The 27,501-nt window shown below is 43.4% G+C and overlaps 1 protein-coding gene across 3 annotated transcripts; it reads left to right on the forward strand.

Moving 5' to 3' along the window:
• The first annotated feature begins 4,638 nt into the window (after window positions 1-4,638).
• On the forward strand, window positions 4,639-27,501 carry patz1 (POZ/BTB and AT hook containing zinc finger 1). 3 transcript variants are annotated; one of them, XM_061874392.1, is made up of 6 exons: window positions 4,639-6,208; window positions 12,590-12,653; window positions 12,736-12,907; window positions 13,766-13,924; window positions 18,220-18,417; window positions 24,426-27,501. In XM_061874392.1, exons 1-6 carry the CDS (start codon window positions 5,070-5,072, stop codon window positions 24,887-24,889), a joined length of 2,196 nt encoding a protein of 731 aa, XP_061730376.1. In that variant the 5' UTR covers window positions 4,639-5,069; the 3' UTR covers window positions 24,890-27,501. The 3 variants fall into 3 exon arrangements, with proteins under 3 accessions (XP_061730376.1, XP_061730374.1, XP_061730375.1); XM_061874390.1 differs by lacking the exon at window positions 18,220-18,417 and having other exon boundaries at window positions 4,640-6,208; XM_061874391.1 differs by lacking the exons at window positions 13,766-13,924; window positions 18,220-18,417 and having other exon boundaries at window positions 4,641-6,208.

The raw sequence follows: 27,501 nt of genomic DNA on the forward strand, positions 1-27,501 counted from the left end.
TGGTTTATACATAGCCATACTTGAGCTGCCACCTTATCGTGGTAGAGGCGTTTGCGTGTCCCAATGATCCTAGGAGCTATGTTGTCCGGGGGCTTTATGCCCCCTGGTAGGGTCTCCCAAGGCAAACAGGTTGTAGGTGAGGGATCAGACAAAGAGCAGCTCGAAGACTTCTATGAAGAAGACAAAACATGGACCCAGATTCCCTCGCCCGGACGCGGGTCACCGGGGCCCCCCCTGGAGCCAGGCCCGGAGGTGGGGCACGATGGCGAGCGCCTGGTGGCCGGGCCTGTTCCCATGGGGCCCGGCCGGGCACAGCCTGAAGAGGCAACGTGGGTCACCCCTCCAATGGGCTCACCACCCATAGCAGGGGCCATAGAGTTCGGGTGCAATGTGAGCTGGGCGGCAGCCAAAGGCAGGGCACTTGGCGGTCCGATCCTCGGCTACAGAAGCTAGCTCTTGGGACGTGGAACGTCACCTCACTGAGGGGGGAAAGAGCCTGAGCTAGTGCGCGAAGTGGAGAAGTTCCGGCTGGCTATAGTCGGACTCACTTCGACGCACAGCAAGGGCTCTGGAACCACTTCTCTCGAGAGGGACTGGACCCTCTTCCACTCTGGCGTTGCCGACAGTGAGAGGCAACGGGCTGGGGTGGCAATTCTGGTTGCCCCCCGGCTTAAAGCCTGCACGTTGGAGTTCAACCCAGTGGACGAAAGGGTTGCCTCTCTCCGCCTTCGGGTGGGGGGACGGGTCCTGACTGTTGTTTGTGCTTACGCACCAAACAGCAGTTCAGAGTACCCACCCTTTTTGGGTACACTCGAGGGAGTACTGGAAAGTGCTCCCCCGGGTGATTCCCTTGTCCTACTGGGGGACTTCAACGCTCATGTTGGCAACGACAGCGAAACCTGGAGAGGCGTGATTGGGAAGAATGGCCGCCCGGATCTGAACCCGAGTGGTGTTTTGTTATTGGACTTTTCTGCTAATCACAATTTGTCCATTACTAACACCATGTTCAAACATAAGGGTGTCCATATGTGCACTTGGCACCGGGACACCCTAGGCCGCAGTTCCATGATCGACTTTGTAGTTGTGTCATCGGATTTGCGGCCTTATGTTTTGGACACTTGGGTGAAGAGAGGGGCGGAGCTTTCTACCGATCACCTGGTGGTGAGTTGGCTGCGATGGTGGGGGAGGATACCGGACCGACCTGGCAGGCCCAAACGCATTGTGAAGGTCTGCTGGGAACGTCTGGCAGAGTCTCCTGTCAGAGAAAGTTTCAATTCCCACCTACGGAAGAACTTCGAACATGTCACAAGGGAGGTGCTGGACGTTGAGTCCGAGTGGACCATGTTCCGCACCTCTATTGTCGAAGCGGCTGATCGGAGCTGTGGCCGCAAGGTAGTTGGTGCCTGTCGGGGCGGCAATCCTAAAACCCCTTGGTGGACACCAGCGGTGAGGGATGCCGTCAAGCTGAAGAAGGAGTCCTATCGGGTCCTTTTGGCTCATAGGACTCCGGAGACAGTGGACAGGTACCGACAGGCCAAGCGGTGTGCGGCTTCAGCGGTCGCTGAGGCAAAAACTCGCACATGGGAGGAGTTCGGGGAAGCCATGGAAAACGACTTCCGGACGGCTTCGAAGCGATTCTGGACCACCGTCCGCCGCCTCAGGAAGGGGAAGCAGTGCACTATCAACACCGTGTATGGTGCGGATGGTGTTCTGCTGACCTCAACTGCGGATGTTGTGGATAGGTGGAAGGAATACTTCGAAGACCTCCTCAATCCCACCAACACGTCTTTCTATGAGGAAGCAGTGCCTGGAGAATCTGTGGTGGACTCTCCTATTTCTGGGGCTGAGGTCGCTGAGGTAGTTAAAAAGCTCCTCGGTGGCAAGTCGGGGGTGGACGAGACCCGCCCGGAGTTCCTTAAGGCTCTGGATGCTGTGGGGCTGTCTTGGTTTACAAGACTCTGCAGCATCGCGTGGACATCGGGGGCGGTACCTCTGGATTGGCAGACCGGGGTGGTGGTTCCTCTCTTTAAGAAGGGGGACCGGAGGGTGTGTTCCAATTATCGTGGGATCACACTCCTCAGCCTTCCCTGTAAGGTTTATTCAGGTGTACTGGAGACGAGGCTACGCCGGATAGTCGAACCTCGGATTCAGGAGGAACAGTGTGGTTTTTGTCCTGGTCGTGGAACTGTGGACCAGCTCTATACTCTCGGCAGGGTTCTTGAGGGTGCATGGGAGTTTGCCCAACCAGTCTACATGTGCTTTGTGGACTTGGAGAAGGCCTTCGACCGTGTCCCTCGGGAAGTCCTGTGGGGAGTGCTCAGAGAGTATGGGGTATCGGACTGCCTTATTGTGGCGGTCCGCTCCCTGTACGATCAGTGCCAGAGCTTGGTCCGCATTGCCGGCACTAAGTCGAACACATTTCCAGTGAGGGTTGGACTCCGCCAAGGCTGTCCTTTGTCACCGATTCTGTTCATAACTTTTATGGACATAATTTCTCGGCGCAGTCAAGGCGTTGAGGGGTTCCGGTTTGGTGACCGCAGGATTAGGTCTCTGCATTTTGCAGATGATGTGGTCCTGATGGCTTCATCTGACCGGGATCTTCAGCTCTCACTGGATCGGTTTGCAGCCGAGTGTGAAGCGACCGGAATGAGAATCAGCACCTCCAAGTCCGAGTCCATGGTTCTCGCCCGGAAAAGGGTGGAATGCCAGCTCCGAGTTGGGGAGGAGACCCTGCCCCAAGTGGAGGAGTTCAAGTACCTAGGAGTCTTGTTCACGAGTGAGGGAAGAGTGGATCGTGAGATCGACAGGCGGATCGGTGCGGCGTCTTCAGTAATGCGGACGTTGTACCGATCCGTTGTGGTGAACAAGGAGCTGAGCCGGAAGGCAAAGCTCTCAATTTACCGGTCGATCTACGTTCCCAACCTCACCTATGGTCATGAGCTTTGGGTCATGACCGAAAGGATAAGGTCACGGGTACAAGCGGCCGAAATGAGTTTCCTCCGCCGTGTGGCGGGGCTCTCCCTTAGAGATAGGGTGAGAAGCTCTGCCATCCGGGAGGAACTCAAGGTAAAGCCGCTGCTCCTCCACATCGAGAGGAGCCAGATGAGGTGGTTCGGGCATCTGGTCAGGATGCCACCCGAACGCCTCCCTAGGGAGGTGTTTAGGGCACGTCCAACCGGTAGGAGGCCACGGGGAAGACCCAGGACATGTTGGGAAGACTATGTCTCCCGGCTGGCCTGGGAACGCCTCAGGATCCCCCGGGAAGAGCTAGACGAAGTGGCTGGGGAAAGGGAAGTCTGGACTTCCCTGCTTAGGCTGCTGCCCCCGCGACCCGACCTCGGATAAGCGGAAGAAGATGGATGGATGGATGGATACCTGCCAACCCTCCCGGATTTTCCAGGAGACTCCCGAAATTAAATGCCTCTCCCGAAAACATCCCGGAAATCTCCCGAAATTCACGCCTCCTTCAGCTCCATGCGGACATGAGTGGGGACAGCCTGTTTTCACATCCGCTTTCCTGTTATATAAACAGCTTGCCTGCCCAATCACGTTACAACATCTACGGATTTTTAACAAAAAAAAACACACACAAGGAGACGAGGCAGAAGAACGAGGAAGTTACAGCCATGGCGAAGCCGTCTGTAATAGAGTGATTCTATGTTGTCTGTTGCCATCTCCTGGTGAATGTTGGCCATAGCGTTATGGGGTTGCTTTTTGATTGGCCAACGATTTACGTGGTGTTGCGCACCTGCTGACGGCAAGTGACTCTCGCCAGTACGCAAATGGCAGAACAAAGGTTACTCAAATAGTGAAAGGTAAGTGTTGTTTTTTTAATAACCAGCAAGCACAGTACAGTTAGTAGAACACCTGTGTTTTTATTACTGTGTATGTGATAGGTGCCGTCTGATTGATTGATACTTTTATTAGTAGATTGCACAGTTCAGTACATATTCTGTACAATTGTCCACTAAATGGTAACACCCAAATACGTTTTTCAACTTGTTCAAGTCGGGGCCAATGTTAATCAATTCATGTTAAAAATTGAAATTCTGAAATTCAACTATTTCTTTTATTTATGTATATAATAAAATAAATATATATAGCAAGAATTCTTTGAAAGTAAAGTATTTCATACATATGTGTGTATATATATATATATATATATATATATATATATATATATATATATATATATATGAAATACTCAAGTTGGTGAATTATACTCGTCCCCTCTTAACCACGCCCCTGCCCAAACCACGCCCCCAACCACGCCTCCTCCCCACCCCCGACCGTGCCCCCACCTCCCGAAATCGGAGGTCTCAAGGTTGGCAAGTATGTACATAGCACAAAGCAAAAAAAACTTTGTACGCTGTGTTATTTAAATTTAAATTTCAAAAGAGTCTAGTGGCTCCCATTGTTTTCTTTATTTTGTGAAACGGGTCAAAATGGCTCTTTGAGTGGTAAAGGCTGGCGATCCCAAGCCCGTGTACCTCAGTTTGAGAACCACTGCCTTATTCTAATTTTAACAATACTGAATGATTCCTAATTGTAACTGTTTCGATAACATTGAATGGTGGAAATTTGTTTTTTGTTTCCAATGTTTAATTTTTGGGGGACTATATAAATTGACAAGTGATCACCTGGAGCCAATTGAAGAGCTGCCAGGCCGGCATGTCGATTGTCGAGCAGAAGTTGTTGGGGGAGGGTTTGTGTCACAACAGGAAGAGGAGACCCGCGCATTCACATTTTCTAACGTTTTTTTTTAAAACACACCGTAATTACTTCCTTTTTATGTGGAAGCGTAAAATAAAAACCATCGGCCCAAAGTGAGCCTTTCAGAGTCTTTTAGACAAAAATATCGACCCCCAGCCGTGAAGAAACCCGGGTTCAAAGTTGACAGGAAGCAGGGGGGCTGCCATCTTTAGCCTGCTGTAACGCTAGCATTTAAACGTTAAGGAGCGCGGCGCTTTGTAGCTAGCTTATCGGCCACCGACTGCTCGCCTCCACTCGCTACCGTCCTTTCTCCCGCCGCGGTCGCTCACGACACTTCGCCGGTGGATGAATTCGGCATGGAGAAAGCAGCGGAGCCGTCTTGGACTTCTTCGTACACCTATCAGGTGAGCAAGCACAGCGCCGAGATGCTACACAACCTCAACGTCCAGAGGAAAGATGGAGGCAGGTTCTGCGACGTGATCCTGCGCGTGGGCGAGGAGAGCTTCCCCGCTCACAAGGCGGTGCTGGCGGCGTGCAGCGAGTACTTCGAGTCGGTCTTCGGTGGCGGCAGCGGCGGCGCCAGGGAGCTGGAGATGCACACAATCAGCCCGAAAGTTTTTAAAGAAATATTAGACTTCGCGTACACGTCGAGGATTGTGGTGCGGCTGGAGAGCTTCCCTGAACTCATGACGGCTGCCAAGTTTCTGCTGATGCGCTCCGTCATCGAGATCTGCCAGGAGGTCATCAAACAATCCAATGTGCAGATTCTCGTCCCGGCGTCAAGGGGAGGGAATGCCAGCCTCTTCCAGGCCGTTGGATCCACGGAACCGGGCTTCACCGTGGCCCAGCAGGAGGACTTAATGAACGGGCAGAGCTTCGCCAACAATGGCCCGGTTGATGGGGGTCCGCTCTTGGACGACGCCGCGGAGGGATCGATGCATATCCTCCAGCAAGTGGACGAAGTGCCGAGCGAAGCAACGGGAGGTTCCTTTCATCACGGCACCAAGCGGGGCAGGGGGAGACCCAAGAAAGCGGGCGGGTCAGAGGAGCCCGTCCACTTGAACTACAACACCCAGAAAGACATTGTCCTCTTTCCGTGCGGGGCTTGTGGCAAAGCTTTCACCGAAGCCTCCCGTCTGAAGAACCACGAAGCCCAACACGGAGCGACCATCGGGGGTCGCTCGACGCCCGGCAACATGGCGCTGCTGGACCGGGAGAATGGGGAGCATTTCCCCGGAGACCTGACCCTCGACGGCGGTCGCAAGAGGGAGAGGACGCGGCGGCACGTAGGCTGTGACATTTGCGGTAAAGTCTTCCGCGACGTTTACCACCTGAACCGACATAAGCTGTCGCACTCCGGGGAGAAGCCCTACGCCTGTCATGTGTGCGGACTCCGCTTCAAACGCAAAGACAGGATGTCTTATCACGTGCGCTCCCACGACGGCTCTGTGGGGAAGCCCTACGTGTGTCAAAGTTGCGGCAAAGGCTTTTCCAGGTGAGTCGTACTTAATATTGTGACGTCTTTGTTGTTGCGATTGTGTTGTTCAGGTTCCGACATTATTAATCTGGGATGTGCTGTTGCTCTACTGATTCACATTCTCTTCATGTTAAATGTTAATTTAGTGTGTGTGTGTAGTGACATATGTTGCTACATCGTCTGTTATATTGGCATATATACCACCAGAAATCTATAGTTGTATGTCTTCAGTTTTGTTTTGGTTTCAACCTCTCAAACCGCTTCTTCAGTGTTCTCAGTCGTAGCCGCTTTAAAAGTCTGCACTGACCCCTGCAGGTTTGGAAGTCGAATCTACAACATAAAACACATTCATTTACCAATCTCAGCCTTTCCAAAGTGCCATTTTTGGGGGCAGGGGCGTGGTTAAGAGGGTAGTACTATATTTACAGCTGTTGTGTGCGCAGTTGTGCATTGCACTTTCTAAAGTAGATGTTATTGTCACAAATGCATGATTGATTGATTGAAACTTTTATTAGTAGATTGCACAGTACAGTAGATATTCCGTACAATTCACCACTAAAGGGTAACACCGCAATACGTTTTTCAACTTTTTTAAGTCAGGGTCCACCTTAATCAATTCATGGTACAAATATATACTATCAGCATAATACAGTCACCACACAAGTTAATCATCATAGTATATACATTGAATTATTTACAATCCGGGGGCTGAGGATGAGGAGCTTTGGTTGATATCAGTACTTCAGTCATCAACAATTGCACCAACAGAGAAATGGACATTGAAACAGTGTAGGTGTGACTTAGTAGGATATGTACAGTCAGCAGAGAACATAGTGAGTTCACATAACATAAGAACAAGTATATACATTAGAAATACTATTTACATTAGGTTATTTACAATCCGGGGTGATGGGATGTGAATGGAGGAGGATTAAAGGGTTGAAGTTGCCTGGAGGTGTTGTGGTGCATCATGTACAGTAGATGGCAGTATTGTCCTGTTTAAGAGTGTCACATCCTGTTTACGGCAGACGAACTGCCTTACGGTAGAGTGTTAGACGAAACGTGACTGTTGTTGTTGTGTGTGGTTAATGCGCTGGGAGGATGTTAATGAAACTGCCTAACAATAAACCCACATAAGAAACAAAGAACTCGCCCGCGATCATTTTACAGTTATAATGTCATTGGGCAGACACGCTCTCAGACACGTCACTCAGGTCCTCATGGAACTATGGGGGCGTGGCCTCCAGCTCCGCCTGAATTTCGGGAGGTTTTCGGGAGAGGCGCTGAATTTCAGGAGTCTCCCGGAAAATGCGGGAGGGTTGGCAAATATCCATTTTTGGCTAGGTATTTTTAATGACCCATGGCTTTTTAACAGGTGATTTGAGTTGCTCATCAAAGGGTCCAAAAAGTTAAAAAAGAATAAGGGGGAAAAAAAACCTTGGAAACAAGAGGGAAACATCAAAGGACACAAAATACCATAAAATAGTACAGAGCTAATGCAACCGGCTGCTACTTCAGCATAGCAATTTCTACATACAGCTTTATAAGTAAAACAAACAAAAAAACAAGCAATGGATAATATATATTTGTGTACTATGTTTCCACCATGCATAGACCAAACAACCAACCAAAACAAAAACACCATTTCAACACCCACCTACTGTACACCTTACCTGACTTTCGCCAGATCCTTGTAGTTCGCCAAGCTCCATAAAAGGATCTGGGACTTCTCAATAGGAGATGTATTTCAGAAGGCCGGGCCTTGTAAAAAAAAATTATTGTATGTGATTGGACCAACCACTTGTCCGTTATCTTGAATGACGTGTTCCTTCAACCACTTGCATCCAAATCAACCCGTGACGCTGATGAGAGCGACGCTGGCGAAATCCAAAACAGAACAGCCGACATATTGGATAACGACAGAGCGAAAAGTTAGAGAACTTTTACTGAAACAACGCAGCAATGTCAGTATACGATCGATGTTGTTTGTGCATAGAAGATATGCAGAATCAATGTCAGCACACGACTGCTCGCTGCGTGCCACCATTGTTGCTTGTATCAAACAGTTGCTTTGGCACTATGTCACATCTATAAAATCCCGCCCGGCGATCCTAATTGGTTCATTATTTTTTGCTATCTTGAAGGAGTTTGCAATGCCCTTGAGTCAGGTTACTGTACACCACGGTGGCCTCAGCAATGCTCCACACCATCGTCTGCATGGGTTGAGGCCACACAGCCAATGACAGTAACAGACCCAACAAAGCAACCAAGACACACAGCCCACTCGCTCTCGGCCAATGTCCAGTGCGTGCAGATGAGCGAGAATTAGCCGGGAACACCAAAGTGTCCAATACATGCTCATTTAGTCAGGGCTCTGTGAAGCTCGTCCATCTCGACGCTCAACGCGAGCGCCACATCCGCGTCTTTTCCTCCACATCTCTTCCGGTCTCCACACAGATTCTGGTGTGGCAGAGAGCCAGCAGCTGGTATCGGGAGCCAACATAGCAATGGCCAAAATGCTTCCACAAGTAAATCCAAAAGTACATTAAAAGCACCACAAAAGTGCCATCCATGGTTGGGGCTGTCCCAAAATCGCCAAAAGGCAAAGAACACAGAAACAAGAGGGAAACATCATAAACACAACAGGACAAAAGCCCAGAGCTCCTACAACCAGCAGCCACTATGGTGGCGCCATCTTGGATCACCTAAAATCTTGGAATTTATATAACTTGTCAGTTCAGACGCTATACCTCATATTTAATGATAAATTAACAACTGGGTGTGTTTTCAAATGTTGTATATGCAAGTTAGTGAATAAATGTGCACAAGCTTGCTTTTCCAGTAAATGAGAAGTATCGTAGTTCAGTGAGTTTATCAAAAAACAGTTGATAGGGGTGTAGCAATTAGTTTTAACATTGATTCAATTGGAATCCTAATTTGTGGTTGCCTATATACAATTCAGGGGCAATATTTGTTTATTTACAACGGACGATAAGATCCGAAACAAATCAGTTAGGTGAAATCGATTCAGTAATGTTTTAGCCATACATTCAACCAGTTTGACCTAGAAATACATACTGGACACTGCATCTGAAGTCTCCTATATTCTTGATTCTTCTTGTAAGGGAATTAGGTATGAATAAGTTGAAGTTAAAGTACCAATGATTTTCACACACACACTAGGTGTGGTAAAATGTGTCTTCTGCATTTGACCCATCCCCTTGATCACCCCCTGGGAGGTAAGGGGAGCAGTGGGGTGCCGCGCCCGGGAATCATTTTCGGTGAATTAACCCCCAATTCCAACCCTTGATGCTGAGTGCCAAGCAGGGTGGTAATTGGTCCCATTTTTATAGTCTTTGGTATGACTTGGGTTTGAACTCACAACCTACCGATCTCAGGGCGGACACTCTAACCACTATTGTTATGGATATAAAAATTAATGTAAACAACAATTAATGGCCAATGCATTTAATTTTTTGGGAATAAAGTGCAGCACCCCCCGCGATCCTGAAAGGTATAGGCGGTAGAAAATGGATGGATGGAAAGTGCAACCTACATTTCAGGTTTAATTAACAAGAAGAAACCTGTTTTGCCCCTATTTTCAGTATTCAAGAAATGTTCAAGAAAAGTATCGATTTATATCATATCGATAAGGAATATCGATAGTGGTATCAATTGAATCCTACCAATGTACCATCCATCCATTTCCTACCGCTTGTCACTTTTTTGGGGTCGTGTGGGGTCGCTAGAGCCTATCTCAGCTGCACTCGGGCGGAAGGCACCTCCCAAGTTACTAGTATCAACATATATTTTTCTCGTTATAGCATTTTTTAAAAAATATTTTTCTATTATTTTGGCGATTTGTCCATTGTGTACACCGCCTTTCGCCCGAGTACAGCTGTTATAGGCTCCAGCACCCCCGCAACTACAAGAGGCACACGCTGTAGAAAATGTAAGGATGGATGCTTCCTATTTTATTACTATGTAGCACAGGCTCCAATTTGCACACCCCTGGTTTATTTTACCTATTATTCTGCCCTTTGTAAATGTTGGATTTTAGTTTGGCAGATAGGTAAAGTCCTACAAATTAGAGATGAAAAAAGTTACAACTTGAAGTTGTTTACTAATCCGAATCAGAAGTATTTTATTAATCCCCAAAGGGAAATTAAGATTTTCAGCAGAGTCCCATTCAAGAGCAGACAAACATTACAGGGTGGTAGAACAGGATCGCTGACGGGTCTGCCAACTTCCAATCTCCACAATAACATTACTGTGAAATTAAGCTCTCAAAAGTATTTTTAATGTGCACATGAACTAAACATACATGCAATATCATATTAAATCAAGAACACATTTAGTTGAAAACTGAAAAAAGCAACGCAACTATAAGGGATGAAATGGCTTTTATGCCATTAGCCCAATGCTAACATACAATGGAGAAACCTATTAGCAGGCTAATGAAAATTAGCCTCTTGAATGTTTACAACTTGTACACACGTTTACCAAATTAGATTTTAGCTGAAAATAATTGATATAAAACGGTAAATGTATTTCTAGTTACACATCTCTCCACCAAGGAGTGTGAAAACTAATGCTGACTGCTAACTTTATACTACTAGGCCAATCTAATGCTCTGTGCAGCATGCTGACTAGCCAGCCTTCAAACTCCAAAACAAATATCCTATTTTTCGGATTATAAATCTCTCCGGAGTATACGTCGCACCGGCCGAAAATGCATAATAAACAAGGAAAAAAACATATATACGTCGCACTGGAATGACTATAAGTCGCATTTTTTGGGGGAAATTTATTTGATAAAGTCCAACACATTTGAAAGACAATTTGAAATATATAAAGAATAGTAAACAGGCTCAATAAGTGTACATTATATGATGCATAAATAACCAACTGAGAAGGAGCCTGGTATGTTAACGTAACATATTAGGGTAAGAGTCATTCAAATAACTAAAACATATAGAACATGCTATACGTTTACCAAACAACCTGTCACTCCTAATCAATAAATCCGATGAAATCTTCTTCCTCGATGTCGCTTCTAAACAACTCTGCCAACTTCAAAGGTATGCACCGCTTCCTCTTGTTGTTTTCTGCTGCATATTTCACTACGTCCAGATTGTAATCTGCAGTACGTGATTTCCTTTTCGGTCCAATTTTTGTTCAGCACTTCTCAGTTTTTATAAGTTACCGTCAACGATGAAATGATCCATTTTATTAGCTACGGCAGTAGCATATAGCAGTTAGCATTCTATGACCCACAATGCACTTCTGCCATGACCCTCCCCCGCCGATATCTTACGGCAGTAGCATATAGCAGTTAGCATTCTATGACCCACAATGCACTTCTGCCATGACCCTCCCCCGTCGAATTCTTATTAGCTGACGTGTATGTGACGATTGCTGACGTGTGTGTGACAATTGCTGACATTTTGTTCGTCTCTTCCGCGAATGAGATAAATAATATTATTTGATATTTTACGGTAATGTTTTAATAATTTAACACATAAGTCGCTCCGGAGTGTATGTCGCACCCCCGGCCAAACTATGAAAAAAAACTGTGACTTATAGTCCGAAAAATACGGTAACAGTCAATGTTTTGTGAAACATAATTGCAACGAAATGGCAACACAATTATCAACTGGAAGGTGAAGTGTTATCTTTCCTTATCGCAAAATCTAAAAAGAAAAATGAAATCAATAAAATAAATGTATGGAAAACACTGCTAATCCAATACAAGAGCCATATGAAAAAGTAAGCCCTTACACACTTAACACTTTGTTTTGATTAACACTGTCAGAAATGGACGTTGTGGCGAAGTTGGGAGAGTGGTCGTGCCAGCAATCTGAGGGTTACTGGTTCAATCCCCACCTTCTACCATCCTAGTCACGTCCATTGTGTCTTTGCATGGCAGCTCCCGCCATCAGTGTGTGAATGTGTGTGTGAACGGGTGAATGTGGAAATACTGTCAAAGCGCTTTGGGCTGCTTAAAAAGGGGTAGAAAAGCGCTATACATATACATATATATTTACCATTTTACCATTTAGAAATGTTTTTGTCTTGCAATACGATTTATTGTTGTAAGGACTGCACGTTTCTGCAAAAAATGTGAACCACATTTTCTTGCTTGGAATTAAGATTGTGATTCTCTAAGACAATTTCTTAATTCAGGGCAATTTGGTTTTGTTGTAACTGCCAACTCTTTGAATAAATTAATAGAAGGACAAAATCCATCAAGTCAAAAAAACAAAAAAAACAGACGTTTGTTCCATACACAATACTTTCATGTGTTATAGCATCTGACCGGTGGCAAACAGCTACAATTTACAGTTGTTGTGTTGTTGGAACAGAGATTACAAATAATATATATGATTTGACCTCCAGACCAGACCACCTTAACGGGCATATCAAGCAAGTCCACACAACAGAGAGACCCCACAAGTGCCAGGTGATCTGCAGGTTTACTTAACTATAAGTGATGGACTAAATTAGTTTAAGACATGCAACTTGACTTGTTTCCTTGCTTGCAGATTTGTAATGCCTCTTTTGCAACAAGAGATCGCCTCAGGTCACACCTCGCATGTCACGAGGACAAAATTCCCTGCAAAGTTTGCGGCAAGTTCCTCCGAGCGGCCTACATGACAGACCACCTCAAGAAACACAGCGAAGGAATGCACAACTACTGCGGAATTTGCAACAAAGGTAACTCAGTCGCTCAGATGCAGTATGGCGATTCTGAAAAGCTTGCAAAACAGACTATGCTTGGAATGTGACGCATAATTGCTTTTGTCATGACTTCATTTAAAGCCCCTTTCACACAGTGATTGCTCAGAAGTCTCACCAGAAGACCGCGTTTATCTACTTTTACCTTTAACGCAGAACCGAGTGTAAGCGCAATGTTGAAGGTACATTAATTCCGTTTATTTATATATAACAGCAACACTGAAAAATGCCAGGAAAATGTCAACGTAAACAGGCTGAGTGGAAGGGGCTTAGAACACTGCAGGGTTCTATGTTATACATTTTACTGGCCCTTACCATGAGTGGGTTGGTTCATTTTATTTAAAGGTAATACACTTAAAAGTTTAATCCTTGTAATGCTCACTAAAGTAAAGTATGTTGAGGGCACGTGCAATGAGCTGGGGTCCTGCGTGGTATCATGCGTGACGGCTTTATGCAAATTTATGGCTATATTCTTCCTGGAAACAGTTACCGTTAAATGTCCTGTCTACACTTATTGTTTTGACTATGTGGGAAAATGTCATTTGAGCCAAGTGAGCTGTTATGCAAACTCCTGAACAACATAATACCTTTTTTTTCTTTGTTGTTTTGTACTAAGTATTGAACTTGTGTAGCAAGGATGACCCGTGTCTGCATTGTTTAAAAAAAACACGTATTTTACATTCTCAGATGGTGTATCTACTCCATTACTAGTGTCATTCTGCTCAAAACACAGCAGGTCATATGAGCTGGTCATATCCAGTCTCCGTTGACTCCGCGCCCTGTCAAGGCCTCAGAGTTTGCAAACGTCTGCCTTGTTTGTGCTCTTCTCGGTCGCAGGTTTCTCCACTGCCTCCTACCTTAAGGTGCATACGAAAACACATCATGGCTCTCCACTGCCCCTCTCTGCCCCATTGCACACCTTCCCTGAGCCAAGCGGGGAACTTCAGATGCAAAACGGCACCCCTTACCACTTGGGACACCATTGCTCAGTGGAAGGCAAGCAGCCGCCCGGCCCATCACAAAACATTCGTGTCTCTGGCTTCTTTCACTGTCTGCGCTGTTTTTATCTGTAAATCTCAAAATGTGCTTCTGCATCTTTGTTAAATACAAGGCTCTGTTACTCTGAGCTTGTCCTTCACTGTGTGCGTGTATTGGGGAACACTCTGTCCTACATCAATTAGAGGTGTCACAGACCTTTGGGCAGATTACTGGTAGATGTTTCTGTAGTTAATGCAGCAATTTGCACCTTGCGGTGGAAATGGATTTCTAATATTAACAATAATAATGTGGGGAGTTTTGGTGTGTATGTGTGTGTGTTCGTCCGGCATGGCCATGGCTGCGTATGGTTTGTCCTGCTTGGCTGGTCCATTGCCAGATTGTCCACAATGCACATTGTAGTATGTTTGGCTATACTGCATTTTCCATTGAATGATTGAGAGCTCAAAGAACTGACAGCAAAGAGATGGTTACCTGTGAGGCACAGTGTATAAGAAATGGCTTGTTTGCGCATGCATCATCGCACAAAAAGTAAGTGCAGCCCTCACACTTTGGCAACCGTTTCTCCTCAAAAAGACAATACCAGAGGTTTGCACAGAATTCAGACCGAAGTCTGTCGGTACTACCAGGTACCAATTAAAGTACGGTGCCATATTTTGATACCTTTGTTGCACATGACGTTACATCTGGCTGCAAACTCGGCGCTAGCTCAAGCATTTGGCCAGAAAACACTCAGTCAAGCACTCAGAGCGGATCCAGCTGGATTAACTGCAGATAATAGTACACTTTTCTATGCAAACAAACAAACAAAGAAAGAAGAAGGTGCTTAAACTACAGTAGGCCTCCACTTTTCTAAATGCTAATGATGGTAATTTATATTGGATATGCTACATACTGAAGATTAGCATGTGCGATTTTTCATTACGATTTCAACACCTCCAAATTAGGTCATGAAAACTACAGCTAAGATGCACGATACAATCTGCTGGTGTGTAGTATGGTACAATACTTACATACTGTAAACACTTTTTAGGGCTCAACATAAGACGAGATTGGCACATTCTACTTGATAGCAAAGACTACTTCCTGGCTCAGGCAACACACCGTAATCTATACACTACTGGCATTTAAAGTCCTGGAATTGAAACTGCATCCGAAGTCTACTAAATAATGATACAGTATAGAACCTGCAAATGAGACAAAGGAAAAAAAACAGATAACTGGATTGTATGACTGAGTGCTAGATAAAAATACATATTGAATTTTGAAAATAATTAACATGTGTTAACACACGAACACACAAAAATGTACTGAAAATGGGTACTTTAGAGGAACGTATCGATACCCTGGTACCAGGAATTGGCACCGAATCGATTCCAATGTGAAAGTTCCTCATCCCTAGGCAATACTATACAAATTAAACTTGGATATAAGTTGGAGTATTTGCTGTACGGATTGGAAAGCAACGTACCTTTTACTGTCCTCAACATGCAGCCGTTATTATCTGCCAACACAAGTGAATACCTCACAGTGAACATCTCCAAATAATGTATTTGGTGTGAGCAGTTCAATATCCGTAAAGTATTCACAGTGATTCACTTTTTACACATTTTGTTAGGTTTCAGCCTTATTCCAAAATAAAAACAATTAATTTTTGGTCTCAAAATTCTGCACACAATACTCTATTGACAATGTGGAAACTGCCTTTTTTTGTTTTTTAAGAGATTATTGCAAATGTATTAAAATTACAATACGAAGAAATCACATGTACATATTCACAGCCTTTGCTTAATACTTCGTTGATGCACTTTAAGCAGCAATTACAGCCTTAATTCTTTTTGAATACAATGCCACAAGTTTGGCACATCTATCTTTGGGCAGTGTGGCCGATTACTCTTTGCAACACCTCTCAAGCACCATCAGGTTGCATGGGAAGTGTCGGTGCTCAGCCATATTTTGATCTCGCCAGAGATGTTCAATGGGATTCAAGTTTGGGCTTTGATATTTTGGCTGTGTGCTTAGTGTCATTGTCCCACTGAACGATTAACCGTCACCCAAGTTTGAGTTCAAAAGCGCTCTGGAGCAGGTTTTCATCCAGTATGTCTCTGTACATTGCTACATTCATATTTTCCTCTATCCTAACTAGTCTTCCAATTCCTGGCGCTGATAAACGTCCCCACAGCATGATTCTACCACACCATTTTTTACTGTAACGAATGGTATTTGCCTGATGATGAGTGGTGCCTGGTTTCTTCCAAATATGACACCTGGCATTCACGCCAAAGAGTTCAGTCTTTGTCTCGTTAGACCACAGAACTTTGTTTCTCATTGTCTGAGTCTTTCTGGTGCATTTTGGCAAACTTTATTAGAGGAATGGTTTCCTTCTGGGGCTTTGCGGTGGAAGAGGGGTTAGTGCGTCTGCTTCATAATACGAAGGTCTGGTGTTCAATCCCGGGCTCGGGATCTTTCTGTGTGGAGTTTTCATGTCCTCCCCGTGAATGCATGGGTTCCCTCCGGGTACTCCGGCTTCCTCCCACTTCCAAAGACATGCACCTGGGGATAGGTTGATTGGCAACACTAAATTGACCCTAGTGTGTGAATGTGAGTGTGAATATTGTCTGTTTATATGTGTTGGCCCTGCGATGAGATGGCGACTTGTCCAGGGTGTACACCGTCTTCCGCCGGATTGTAGCTGAGATAGGCACCAGTGCCCCCCGCGAGCCCAAAGGGAATAAGCGGTAGAAAATGGATGGATGGATTGGTTTCCATCTGGCCACTTGACCATAAAGGCCTGATTGGTGGATTGGTGCACAGATGGTTGTCCTTCGGCAAGATTCTACTTTCTTCACAGAGGAATGCTGTAGCTCTGACAGCGTGACCATCCGGTTCTTAATTACCTTTCTAACTATGGCCTTTCTCCCCTGATTACCCAGTTTAGAGGGCCGACCAGCTCTAGGAAGTGGCCCAATTCCAAACTTCTTCCAATTACAGATGATGGAGGCCACTGTGCTCATTGAGTCTTTCAATGCAGCAGATATTTTTCTGTACCCTTCCCCAGATTTTGTGCCTCGAGACAATCCTGTCTCGGAGGTCCACAGAAAATTCCTTTGACTTCTTTCATGGTTTGTGCTATGCCATGCATTGTCAAATGTGTGACTGTATATACAGCATAGACAAGTGTGTGCCTTTCCAAATCATGTATAAACAACTGAAGTTACCAAAGTAGACTCCAATTAATCTGTTGGAACGTTTCAAGGATGATTGGTTAAAACAGCATGCCCCGGATCTCACTTTTTGAATACTTATCTACATGTGTTTTCTTAGTTTTTATATTGAATACATTTGCAAAAAAATCTAAACATTTTTTCATATTGTCATTGTGGAGTATTGTGTATAGAATATTGAGGACAAAAATGAATGTATTCCATTTTGGAACAAGGCTGTGACATAACGAAATGTGGGAATAGTGAAGCACTGTGAATACTTTCCAGATGCACTGTAAGTACCATTGTTCTCTACTACTGCTTTAATCTTCTTAGACATGGAATTTGACCTTTTTGCACTTCTCCATGATGACATCGCTGGTGGATGTTTCACCTTGCTCTTAAGGATGCCCCACTGGTGCTCAATTGCGTTCAGGTGCTGAGAAGACACATGTCTACTCTGTCATCTTCAACAAGGCACTTGTCATCTTGGAGGTGTGTTTGGACTCCTTTTTATCATGTGTGAGGGCATCAAAGACCATGATGCTGTCACCACCATGTTTGACTCTTAATCTTGTTACTCACTTGTGTTGCCAAACAATGATGTTTGTGTGCTGACTCATTTTCAATGGGTAGTAAATATATATCGATATGACTACTCTTACCATATATCCACACGAAGATTGTATTGTCTCATTAAAAAAATATATATATTGTAATCAAAATGGTTGGTGGAAGTTGAGGAACTGACTTTTGTCAAATACTGTAGCTCTGGGTCCATGTTAAAAGAGTAATCCATGGTTGTGTCAATGAGCACGTACAAAAGCATGCTTCTGGAATGTGCATCTTTAGTATGGGATGTGATTATCATTACGATTCCATTTCAAGTCCAGAATGATGGCAGTTATGTGGCTTACTTGAGTGGTTGCTTGATGATCCCAGGAAGCTTGAGCTGTGTTTGGGAAGAGAAACCTTTGAGTTCTCTGTTGAGCATGTTGTGTTTACAACACTTCGGAAGGTAACTGCGTTTGTGTTGTGTCTGCTGGCCTCTTCTGTCTATCCTTCCTCTTCTTGGTTGGGTGCTATTGGTAGACGCCAGTCGACAGCTGGTATTCTCCTCGCCTGAAGCGGGGGCTCGCTTTCACGGACATCCACTCCTCCCACAGCCTTGCCCTCCAGTCTTGGGCCAGCAGCCCGAACTGTTTGTAGGGAGGCCAGGCGGGGCTCTGTATTTCTGGGAGTGTCGCTCTGGTGGGGTGCCTGCTTTTCCCGTCCACGGGCCTGCTGCAGGTCAGTACAGTACAGCAGGAGATGGGTGGGGCATGAACACAGTAAGTGATGGCCTATACCAACAATGTTAGTCGACTGCGGGCAAAATGGGCTTTATTATTTGTGAATGTAGCATTTGTAGCAGTCATATCTACAAACCCCGTTTCCATATGAGTTGGGAAATTGTGTTAGATGTAAATATAAACGGAATACAATGATTTGCAAATCATTTTCAACCCATATTCAATTGAATATGCTACAAAGACAACATATTTGATGTTCAAACTGATAAACTTTTTTTTTTTTGCAAATAATCATTAACTTTAGAATTTGATGCCAGCAACACGTGACAAGGAAGTTGGGAAAAGTGGCAATAAATACTGATAAAGTTGGGGAATGCTCATCAAAAACTTATTTGGAACATCCCACAGGTGTGCAGACTAATTGGGAACAGGTGGGTGCCATGATTGGGTACAAAACAGCTTCCCAAAAAATGGTCAGTCTTTCACAAGAAAGGATGGGGCAAAGTACACCCCTTTGTCCACAACTGTGTGAGCAAATAGTCAAACAGTTTAAGGACATCATCCATCCATTTTCTATCGCTTATTCCCTTTTGGGGTCGCGGGGGGCGCTGGCGCCTATCTCAGCTACAATCGGGCGGAAGGCGGGGTACACCCTGGACAAGTCTCCACCTCATCGCAGGGCCAACACAGATAGACAGACAACATTCACACTCACGTTCACACACTAGGGCCAATTTAGTGTTGCCAATCAACCTATCCCCAGGTGCATGTCTTTGGAGGAAACCGGAGTACCCGGAGGGAACCCACGCATTCACGGGGAGAACATGCAAACTCCACACAGAAAGATCCCGAGCCTGGATTTGAACCCAGGACTGCAGGGTCCTTCGTATTGTGAGGCAGACGCACTAACCCCTCTGCCACCGTGAAGCCCAGTTTAAGGACAATGTTTCTCAATGTGCAATTGCAAGAAATTTAGTGATTTCAACATCTACGGTCCATAATCTCATCAAAAGGTTAAAAGAATCTGGAGAAACCACTCCACTTAAGTGGCATGGCAGGAAACCAACATTGAAAGACCGTGACCTTCAATCCCTCAGACGGCACTGTATCAAAAACCGACATAAATCTCTAAAGGATATCACCACATGGGCTCAGGAACACTTCAGAAAACCACTGTCACTAAATACAGTTTGTCGCTACATCTGTAAGTGCAAGTTAAAGCTCTACTATGCAGAGCAAAAGGCATTTATCAACAACATCCAGAAACGCCACCGGCTTCTCTGGGCCCGAGATCATCTAAGATGGACTGATGCAAAGTGGAAAAGTGTTCTGTGGTCTGATGAGTCCACATTTCAAATTGTTTTTGGAAATATTTGACATTGTGTCATCCAGACCAAAGGGGAAGCAAACCATCCAGACTGGTATCGACGCAAAGTTCAAAAGCCAGCATCTGTGATGGTATGGGGTTGAATTAGTGCCCAAGGCATGGGTAATTTACTCATCCGTGAAGGCACCATTAATGCTGGAAGGTACATACAGGTATTGGGACAACTTATGCTTTCATCTAAGCGCCGTCTTTTTCATGGACGCCCCTGCTTATTTCAGCCAGACAATGCCAAGTCACATTCAGCACGTGTTACAACAGCGTGGTTTCGTAAAAAAGATTGCAGGTACTTTCCTGGTTCGCTTGCAGTCCAGACCTGTCTCCCATCGAAAATGTGTGATGCATTATGAAGCGTGAAATACGACAGCGGAGACCCCGGACTGTTGAACGACTGAAGCTCTACATACAACAAGAATAGGAAAGAATTCCACTTTCAAAGCTTCAACAATTAGTTTCCTCCAGTTCCCAAACGTTTATTGAGTGTTGTTAAAAGAAACTGTGATGTAACACAGTGGTGAACATGTCCTTTCCCAACTACTTTGGCACGTGTTGCAGCCATGAAATTCTTAGTTGATTATTATTTGCAAAAGAAAGATAAAGTTTGAGTTTGAACCTCAAATATGTTGTCTTTGTAGTGCATTCAATTGAATACGGGTTGATAAGGATTTGCAAATCATTGTATTCTGTTTATATTTACATCTAACATAATTTCCCAACTCATATGGAAACGGGGTTTATACACATGTTCTCAGTTCGAAGAGGTACAGTCCGGTTGTCATGATCTGACACAGTTTATTCATTCAGTTCTGTGAACAGTGTGACTTTCAAACTATCATTGTGCAACATACTGAAACCCCAGTTTATCATGATCCTGTGTCTTCGGGTGAATGAGTTAGCAATGCCAAAACACTCAGACAATGTTTGATAGAATGTTAAAAAAAAACGCGTTGGGACAGACCACCTCAAAAACTGGATCAGACACCCGAAAAGGACATGAAATGAAGAACGCAGGATTTACAATGTTAACTATGAACAGTAAAACACTGAATATCAAGAACATAAGAAAGTCGCTACTTTTACTTGTCAGAACATTTTCTCGATTGACATGTTGCACAATCAAGAAAACGCAACAAAAATGCAACAAACACACCGAAACATAAATTCAAAAGGGTAAAAAAACACCCACAATCTAATAAAATATAACTTTTCTGTAATACTTGATCCATGTATACCCGTCACACTTGTCTCGTGGTTGTGGTTCTGTAAACATGTTTCTTTAAATTATAACCATCCTCTGATTATAATCCCCTCAGCTATCAAGGTCGAAAGGAAAGGAAATGTCAACACAACCATGGAAAATACTCAATGTAAACTACATTCTAAAATCCCATTAAACACTTAACAATAACCTTTTGAAATTAAGGTGCAAAATTAAGGAATGTGTAAGAAATGCTTGATAAAGTGTAGCTAAACAGTGCAAAGTGTGAAAATGTAAGCAAAGACGAACCTGAAAAGTATTTTGCGGATTTTTAGTTAGAGCTGTGCTCTAAAGCAGTGGTTCTCAAATGAGGGTATGCGTACCCCCAACAGCAACAATTCAAAAATCTTTTATAATTATAAATATATTTATTGAATAATACTTCAACAAAATATGAATGTAAGTTCATAAACTGTGAAAAAAAATATAAAAATGCAATATTTGGTATTGACAGCTAGATTTTTTTGTGGACATGTTCCATAAATATTGATGTTGAAGATTTTTTTTTTGTGAAGAAATGTTTAGAATTAAGTTCATGAATCCAGATGGATCTCTATTACAATCCCCAAAGAGGGCATTTAAGTTGATGATTACTGTGTGTAGAAATATTTATTTATAACTGAATCACTTGTTTATTTTTCAACACGTTTTTAGTTATTTTTATATCTTTATTTCCAAATAGTTCAAGAAAGACCCATACAAATGAGCAATATGTTACACATTTAATAAATCAGAAACTGATGACATAGTGCTGTATTTCACTTCTTTATCTCTTTCTTTCAACCAAAAATGCTTTGCTCCGATTAGGGGGTACTTGAATTAAAAAAATGTTCACAAGGTACATCACTGAAAAAAGGTTGAGAACCACTGCTCTAAAGGCTATTACCAGTCATGGTGGGGACACGCATCTTGCATAACTTACAGACCAAATTGGTCTGACTACGGTCTGTTTTATAAAGTCAAAGAATCTGCTATACCGTCGACGTGATATTTCCTTTTTTATTGACAATTTTGTTGCTCTCTGCAGCAGTCATATTTAGTCTCTCTTCTCACTCAAGAATTAACCAGGAGAAAACAAGATGACGTAACCAATCTTGATTGTTGATACTGTTACCCGATTGGCTGTTGGCGTGATACTGCCACTGATCAGTGATCCTTTCCTGTGTTGCTCGGTTTGCAGAGAGCATGTGCCTTTGCTCATACAACCAATCTTGCTTCGCAACATCATTTTTTTCCAACAAAGAAGAAAATACATTTATTGATCATTTTATGGAACTTATTTTTATTGATATCAATTTTGTATCTATCACGTTTTATCACCCAAACTTACTTTCCGTAGTTGAAGTGTTTTGGTGATTGAAAATGGTGCTCCACATATTGTCGGGTATAGTTTTGATGTTAAAGATTTAAAAAAATATTCATTCAATGAAATGGTTAATGAGATGTATTCGTACCATATTTTCCAATAAAAAAACCAAAACACAATATTTATGAAAACACATTTTAATAGAGAATAATGTAAAATAAAGGTAAATGATGAATAGAATGTATTAATAGAATGAATGAATAGAATGTATTATGGAGTATTTTGCAGTCGTACTCAAAAAATAAAAGCAAAGAACTACAGAGTCAGCGGTTATGTCAATGAATGATAATGGAAATGAGGGAGAATGACTTCAGGCTAACACGTCACCAACGTGTGGATTCTTTGTTTGGGTGTTGGATTTTGCAGAATGATACGTGGGCAAACAGGCTTGTTTATTACGAGCAAAACAGTGTTGCAAATGACAATCTATTTGTGGTGGTGGGGGTATGGCTGGTACCCTGACTCTCGCCAAATCCTTGTAGTTTGCTGAGCTCCACACAAGGATCTGGGACTTCTCAATAGGGGATGTATTTCAGAAGGCGGGGCCTTGTAAAAAAAAATAATTGTATGTGATTAGATAAACCACTTGTCAGTTAACTTGACTGACGTGCTACTTCAACCACTCACATCCAAATCAACCCGTGACGATGATAGGAGCGACGCTGGGATAACGACAGAGCGAAAAGTTAGAGAACGTTTTTACTGAAACAACGCAGCAATGTCAGTAGACGATCGATGTCGCAAAACAGTTGCAAGAGCGGAATCCATGTCAGCACACGACTCCTCGCTGCGTGCCGCCATTGCTGTTTCAATCAGTTGCTTTGGTGCTACGTCACTTCTACTGTATGAAATCCCGCCCGGCGATCCTGATTGGTTCATTATATTTTGCTATCCTGAAGGAGTATGCATTGCCATCGAGCTCAGATTCTTGTGTGGAGCTCAGCGAACTAAAAGGATCTGGCGAGAGTCAGGTTAATGGCTGGTGCTGTGTGAAAATATCAAATAATTTGTATAATATTCGTATATTACTATGATGCAATTAGTTTTTGAAGCTAAAACAAAATGTATGCATATTTTTTAGGACAAATCTGTGTTCAATACTTATTAGTATCCACATACAGTACAGGCCAAAAGTTTGGACACACCTTCCCATTCAATGTGTTTTCTTCATTTTCATGACTATTTACATTGTAGATTGTCACTGAAGGTATCAAAACTATGAATAAACACATGTGGAGGTATGTACTTCACCAAAAAAGGTGAAATAACTAAAAACATGTTTTATATTCTAGTTTCTTCAAAATAGCCACCCTTTGCTCTGATTACTGCTTTGCACACTCTTGGCATTCTCTCGATGAGCTTCAAGAGGTAGTCACCTGACATGGTTTTCACTTCACAGGTGTGCCTGATCAGGATTGATTAGTGGAAATTCTTGCTTTATCAATGGGGTTGGGACCATCAGTTGTGTTGTGAATGAGAAAGTATCCAAACTTTTGACCTGTACTGTATATTGTTCTTCTTACATTAAATTGTAACAACTTATGACGGCCCTAAATTTATTTGTGGTGGAGTCAATGTATGGGAAAGACAATGTCAGTCAACCAAGACACTAAGAAAACCGGGGCAAAATTTTGGTCAAAATGTTCGCTGAAAACCAAATCCTACAAAATGTGCAGTGTACAAAAACCAAGGTACCATTGTACCTTGAAGGTGAAAATTGCCCATTTACCCTCATAGGATGCCAACTAGCAGACCATCTAGCTACACCCCCCCAAAAGCAAACTGCAACTGGGGAGATTAAAATTTAAAATGTTTGAGTCAGAGGTTTGATCATTGAAGAGCACATAAACAAAAACCGTATGGAAATGAACAGAACCATACTGCTTTGTGGAGACCAGGCTTTAAACTTTGTTAAATAACCAACTTGTCCTGATATATCATTTTCCTTCCTTCGTTTTCTCTCTGTCCTCTCATCCCCACTACCCGTTTCTATCTCAGACGGGCAGGAAAACGCCGGCAAGTGTCCTCATCTGGATTCGGAAGAATCGGATCCTTCATTCGGGGACCTGTCCAACAGTGATGAACTGAAATCCCCAGACAAGTCGGACAGGCTGGAGCTGGACATGCATTCGCCAGCCTGCAACGGAACATCTTCAGGTGGCATGGGCTCTCCTGAGGGTCCCAAAGCCAAGACGGACCCCGAGAAGAAGTTCACCTGCGCCATTTGTGGTCAGGCCTTCCGCACCAAGTCCTACCTCAAAAAACACCAGCACAGAGTACACAAAACCCCGAAGGCTCAGGCGGGCTCAGGGTCCAGTTTAAGCGACCTGGCCCCCTTCTCGCCTCAGCAGAGCATGTCTCTGCTTGAGTCCTTCGGCTTCCAGATAGTACAGTCGGCTTTCGCCTCGTCACTGGTGGACGTGGAAGCGGGTCAAAGCGGAGTGCACTTTGGAGGGAAGTGAGGCGCCTTGTCTGCAAAGCCAGATTGTGCTGTCTTTGCCTCAAGACTACTTCTCTTGCTCAATGTGTGCATTTTTGTCAGACTGCCATATGATTCCTACTTTTTCTACTTTTTCAGAGTATGGAAAGTGCATACACGCTGTTGTAATTATCTTTATATAGGAAGAAGAAGACATGGAGCATACGATGAGTCTTCAGTTGTTTTTGTTATTTGACTTTCACATATTCCTGCACATGTGACGAGTACACGCATGCATCCGTTACTGTTGCGCCAATCGTCTTGGCCTTCAGGACAGTGGGTGGGGCTTGATTTATTTATGTTACTTTCACCGACAGGACGCTTTAAAAGTTTTGAATGCAAGCAAACACCTTTCACATTTTGCTTTAGTCGCTAAGGAAGTGCAAGCAACCGACAGACGAAAGTTAAGAGGCACTTTTTTCTTTTTTTTTTCTTTTCCACCACATTCTGGCTTGTCAGAATCATCAATCATCGATTCTTTGTTCATAGTTGCGATGGAGAGGATAGCCGACGATCAGCTTGAACACAAACATTTTTAATTTTCCTAATGGCAATGCTTTTCCCTAAACATTGACAATGTTCCCTATCCATAATTGACCTAAATCATAATTGTTCCCCATTCTTGTGTTTTCAAACGATGACAATGTTCCCCATCCCTGCACGTTCCCCAAACGAGGACCAAGATCAGCTTGATGATCAGGATATATTTTATGAATGTAGATTCTATTTTATTAACTTATTTATGCCCCTGCTCTTGGGTGCACTTTTGTTTGTGTACATTTTGAAGCTCTTGTTCTAAGTTATGTTTAGGAATGCGTGTGTGTGGTTGTTGAGCCCCTTTCACACAGAAATGCTGCAAAATCGGCCCTCTGACTGTTAGCCCGGCATTTATTCACCTGTGGCTTTTTATGCAGAACACACAAAAATCGTCCATTCGATGCTGCCAGGCTTCGTTCCCTCTTTTTGCCGTAACAGAATAAGTTAAGACAAAGTCTGATGGCAGCAGAAAAGTGGGACCAAGGTGAGACTTTCCCGCACCTGCTCTTGCTGTTACGGCTTTAATGCGGTACCTCAATTTAATTTTGTATGGCGTTCCGAAACGTCAGACGAAAACAGAATCTTTCAAAAACCAAAGCAATTTTCCTCATAAGAAATGACGTAAACTAGAAAAGCACTCAGACCGCAGGCCTCCGCCAGGCCCGATTTCCCACAATGAAGTACTAAGCAAAATTAGCAACCATCTTGTAATGCTACGATCGGCCTGCTCTTTTGAACTTTTCACTTTTACCTTTTTGAATATTTCAGTTGGCGGAGATGGCGATAAGCAGAGAATGGAAGGAGAGTTCAATGCAAATGACTCATTTTTTAATTTGGTACAAGTACCTAATTAAAGTCACCAGTGTTTCTCACCTTCGTTATCAAAGTCCTGGCATTCCCAACTTTCTTTGCCCAATGGTAGAATATTTGCAATCGTATTCAGTTTGAAAAAAAAATTACAGATACTTAAATCACCAATGCGAGGGATTATTTGTTTGGGAACTTCATTCCACAGGCAAACAGACTAGTTTGTTTCACGCAATGTTGCCGGCAACAATAACCGAGATGGTATACGGAAAATGGTGCAGAATTTTCGTCAGAAAGATCAAATCCAACAATAGGTGTAGCATACAAAAGTACCGCCATAGACAGCTTTGACGGGTTCTGTCAGAGCTGCTGTTAAAGCTATTTTGGGCGTGTCTGCATGAAAGGGGCAGTGATTAGAAAACGGATGTAATCCAAGGGACCAATCATAGACGCACGTTAGCTACCTGTGTGACATTCCCTGAAGATTAAAAATGAGTGTTTTCTACTGTATTGTATCGTGGAACCTCACGGGATGCAATTTTTGGGGATATTTATCAACAAAAGTCCGACTTGACAAAATGTTCCTGATGCAACTCTGGAGTGTGTGATCTTTTGTTTTAATTACAGTTTCTATATTATTTATGGTTCTATAGTGAATTGTATTAAGTGTATATACCATCTTATAAATATATCTAATTATTGGAGCAGTGTGTCACTGGTGGACGTGTAAAACCATTTTTGTTGCTTTTTCTGTTGTGTTCGATCTTTCTTAATATATGTTAATTTTGCTTTTGTTTTGTTTATTTTGTCACGCCATTAGGGCTTTTTGTTGTTCTTGGAGGACAAAGTGAAATGAGCTTAATTCACATTGGTACTAGAATGTAAAATCTGTACTTTTTTGTTGTTGTTTGGCTCTCTGCTTTTGGTTTGTTGCAAAGTGCCTTCCAAATACTGACTGTGCAGTGGATTCAAACGTCGTCTTTGGGAGAAGTATACCGTGACTCACATTGAAATGTTTTTTTTTGTTTATTTTTTACTTCATCTTTACAGAAAATGTACAGCATCTCTTCAAGACACACACATACAACAAGGCTTTTAAAACATTTGAGCTCCATGTTTTGTTATAACGTCTTTTGACATATTTCAGTATAAGCATATTTTCTACAGTATACATCATTGTTTTCGTACTCTGTTACTGAGTATCTCTTGTTGCTGCAACGACGAGGAGCCAATAAAATGCATTGAAAAAGA

Source organism: Nerophis ophidion, linkage group LG16, assembly GCF_033978795.1.
Source record: "Nerophis ophidion isolate RoL-2023_Sa linkage group LG16, RoL_Noph_v1.0, whole genome shotgun sequence".
NCBI classification, from domain to species: domain Eukaryota; kingdom Metazoa; phylum Chordata; class Actinopteri; order Syngnathiformes; family Syngnathidae; genus Nerophis; species Nerophis ophidion.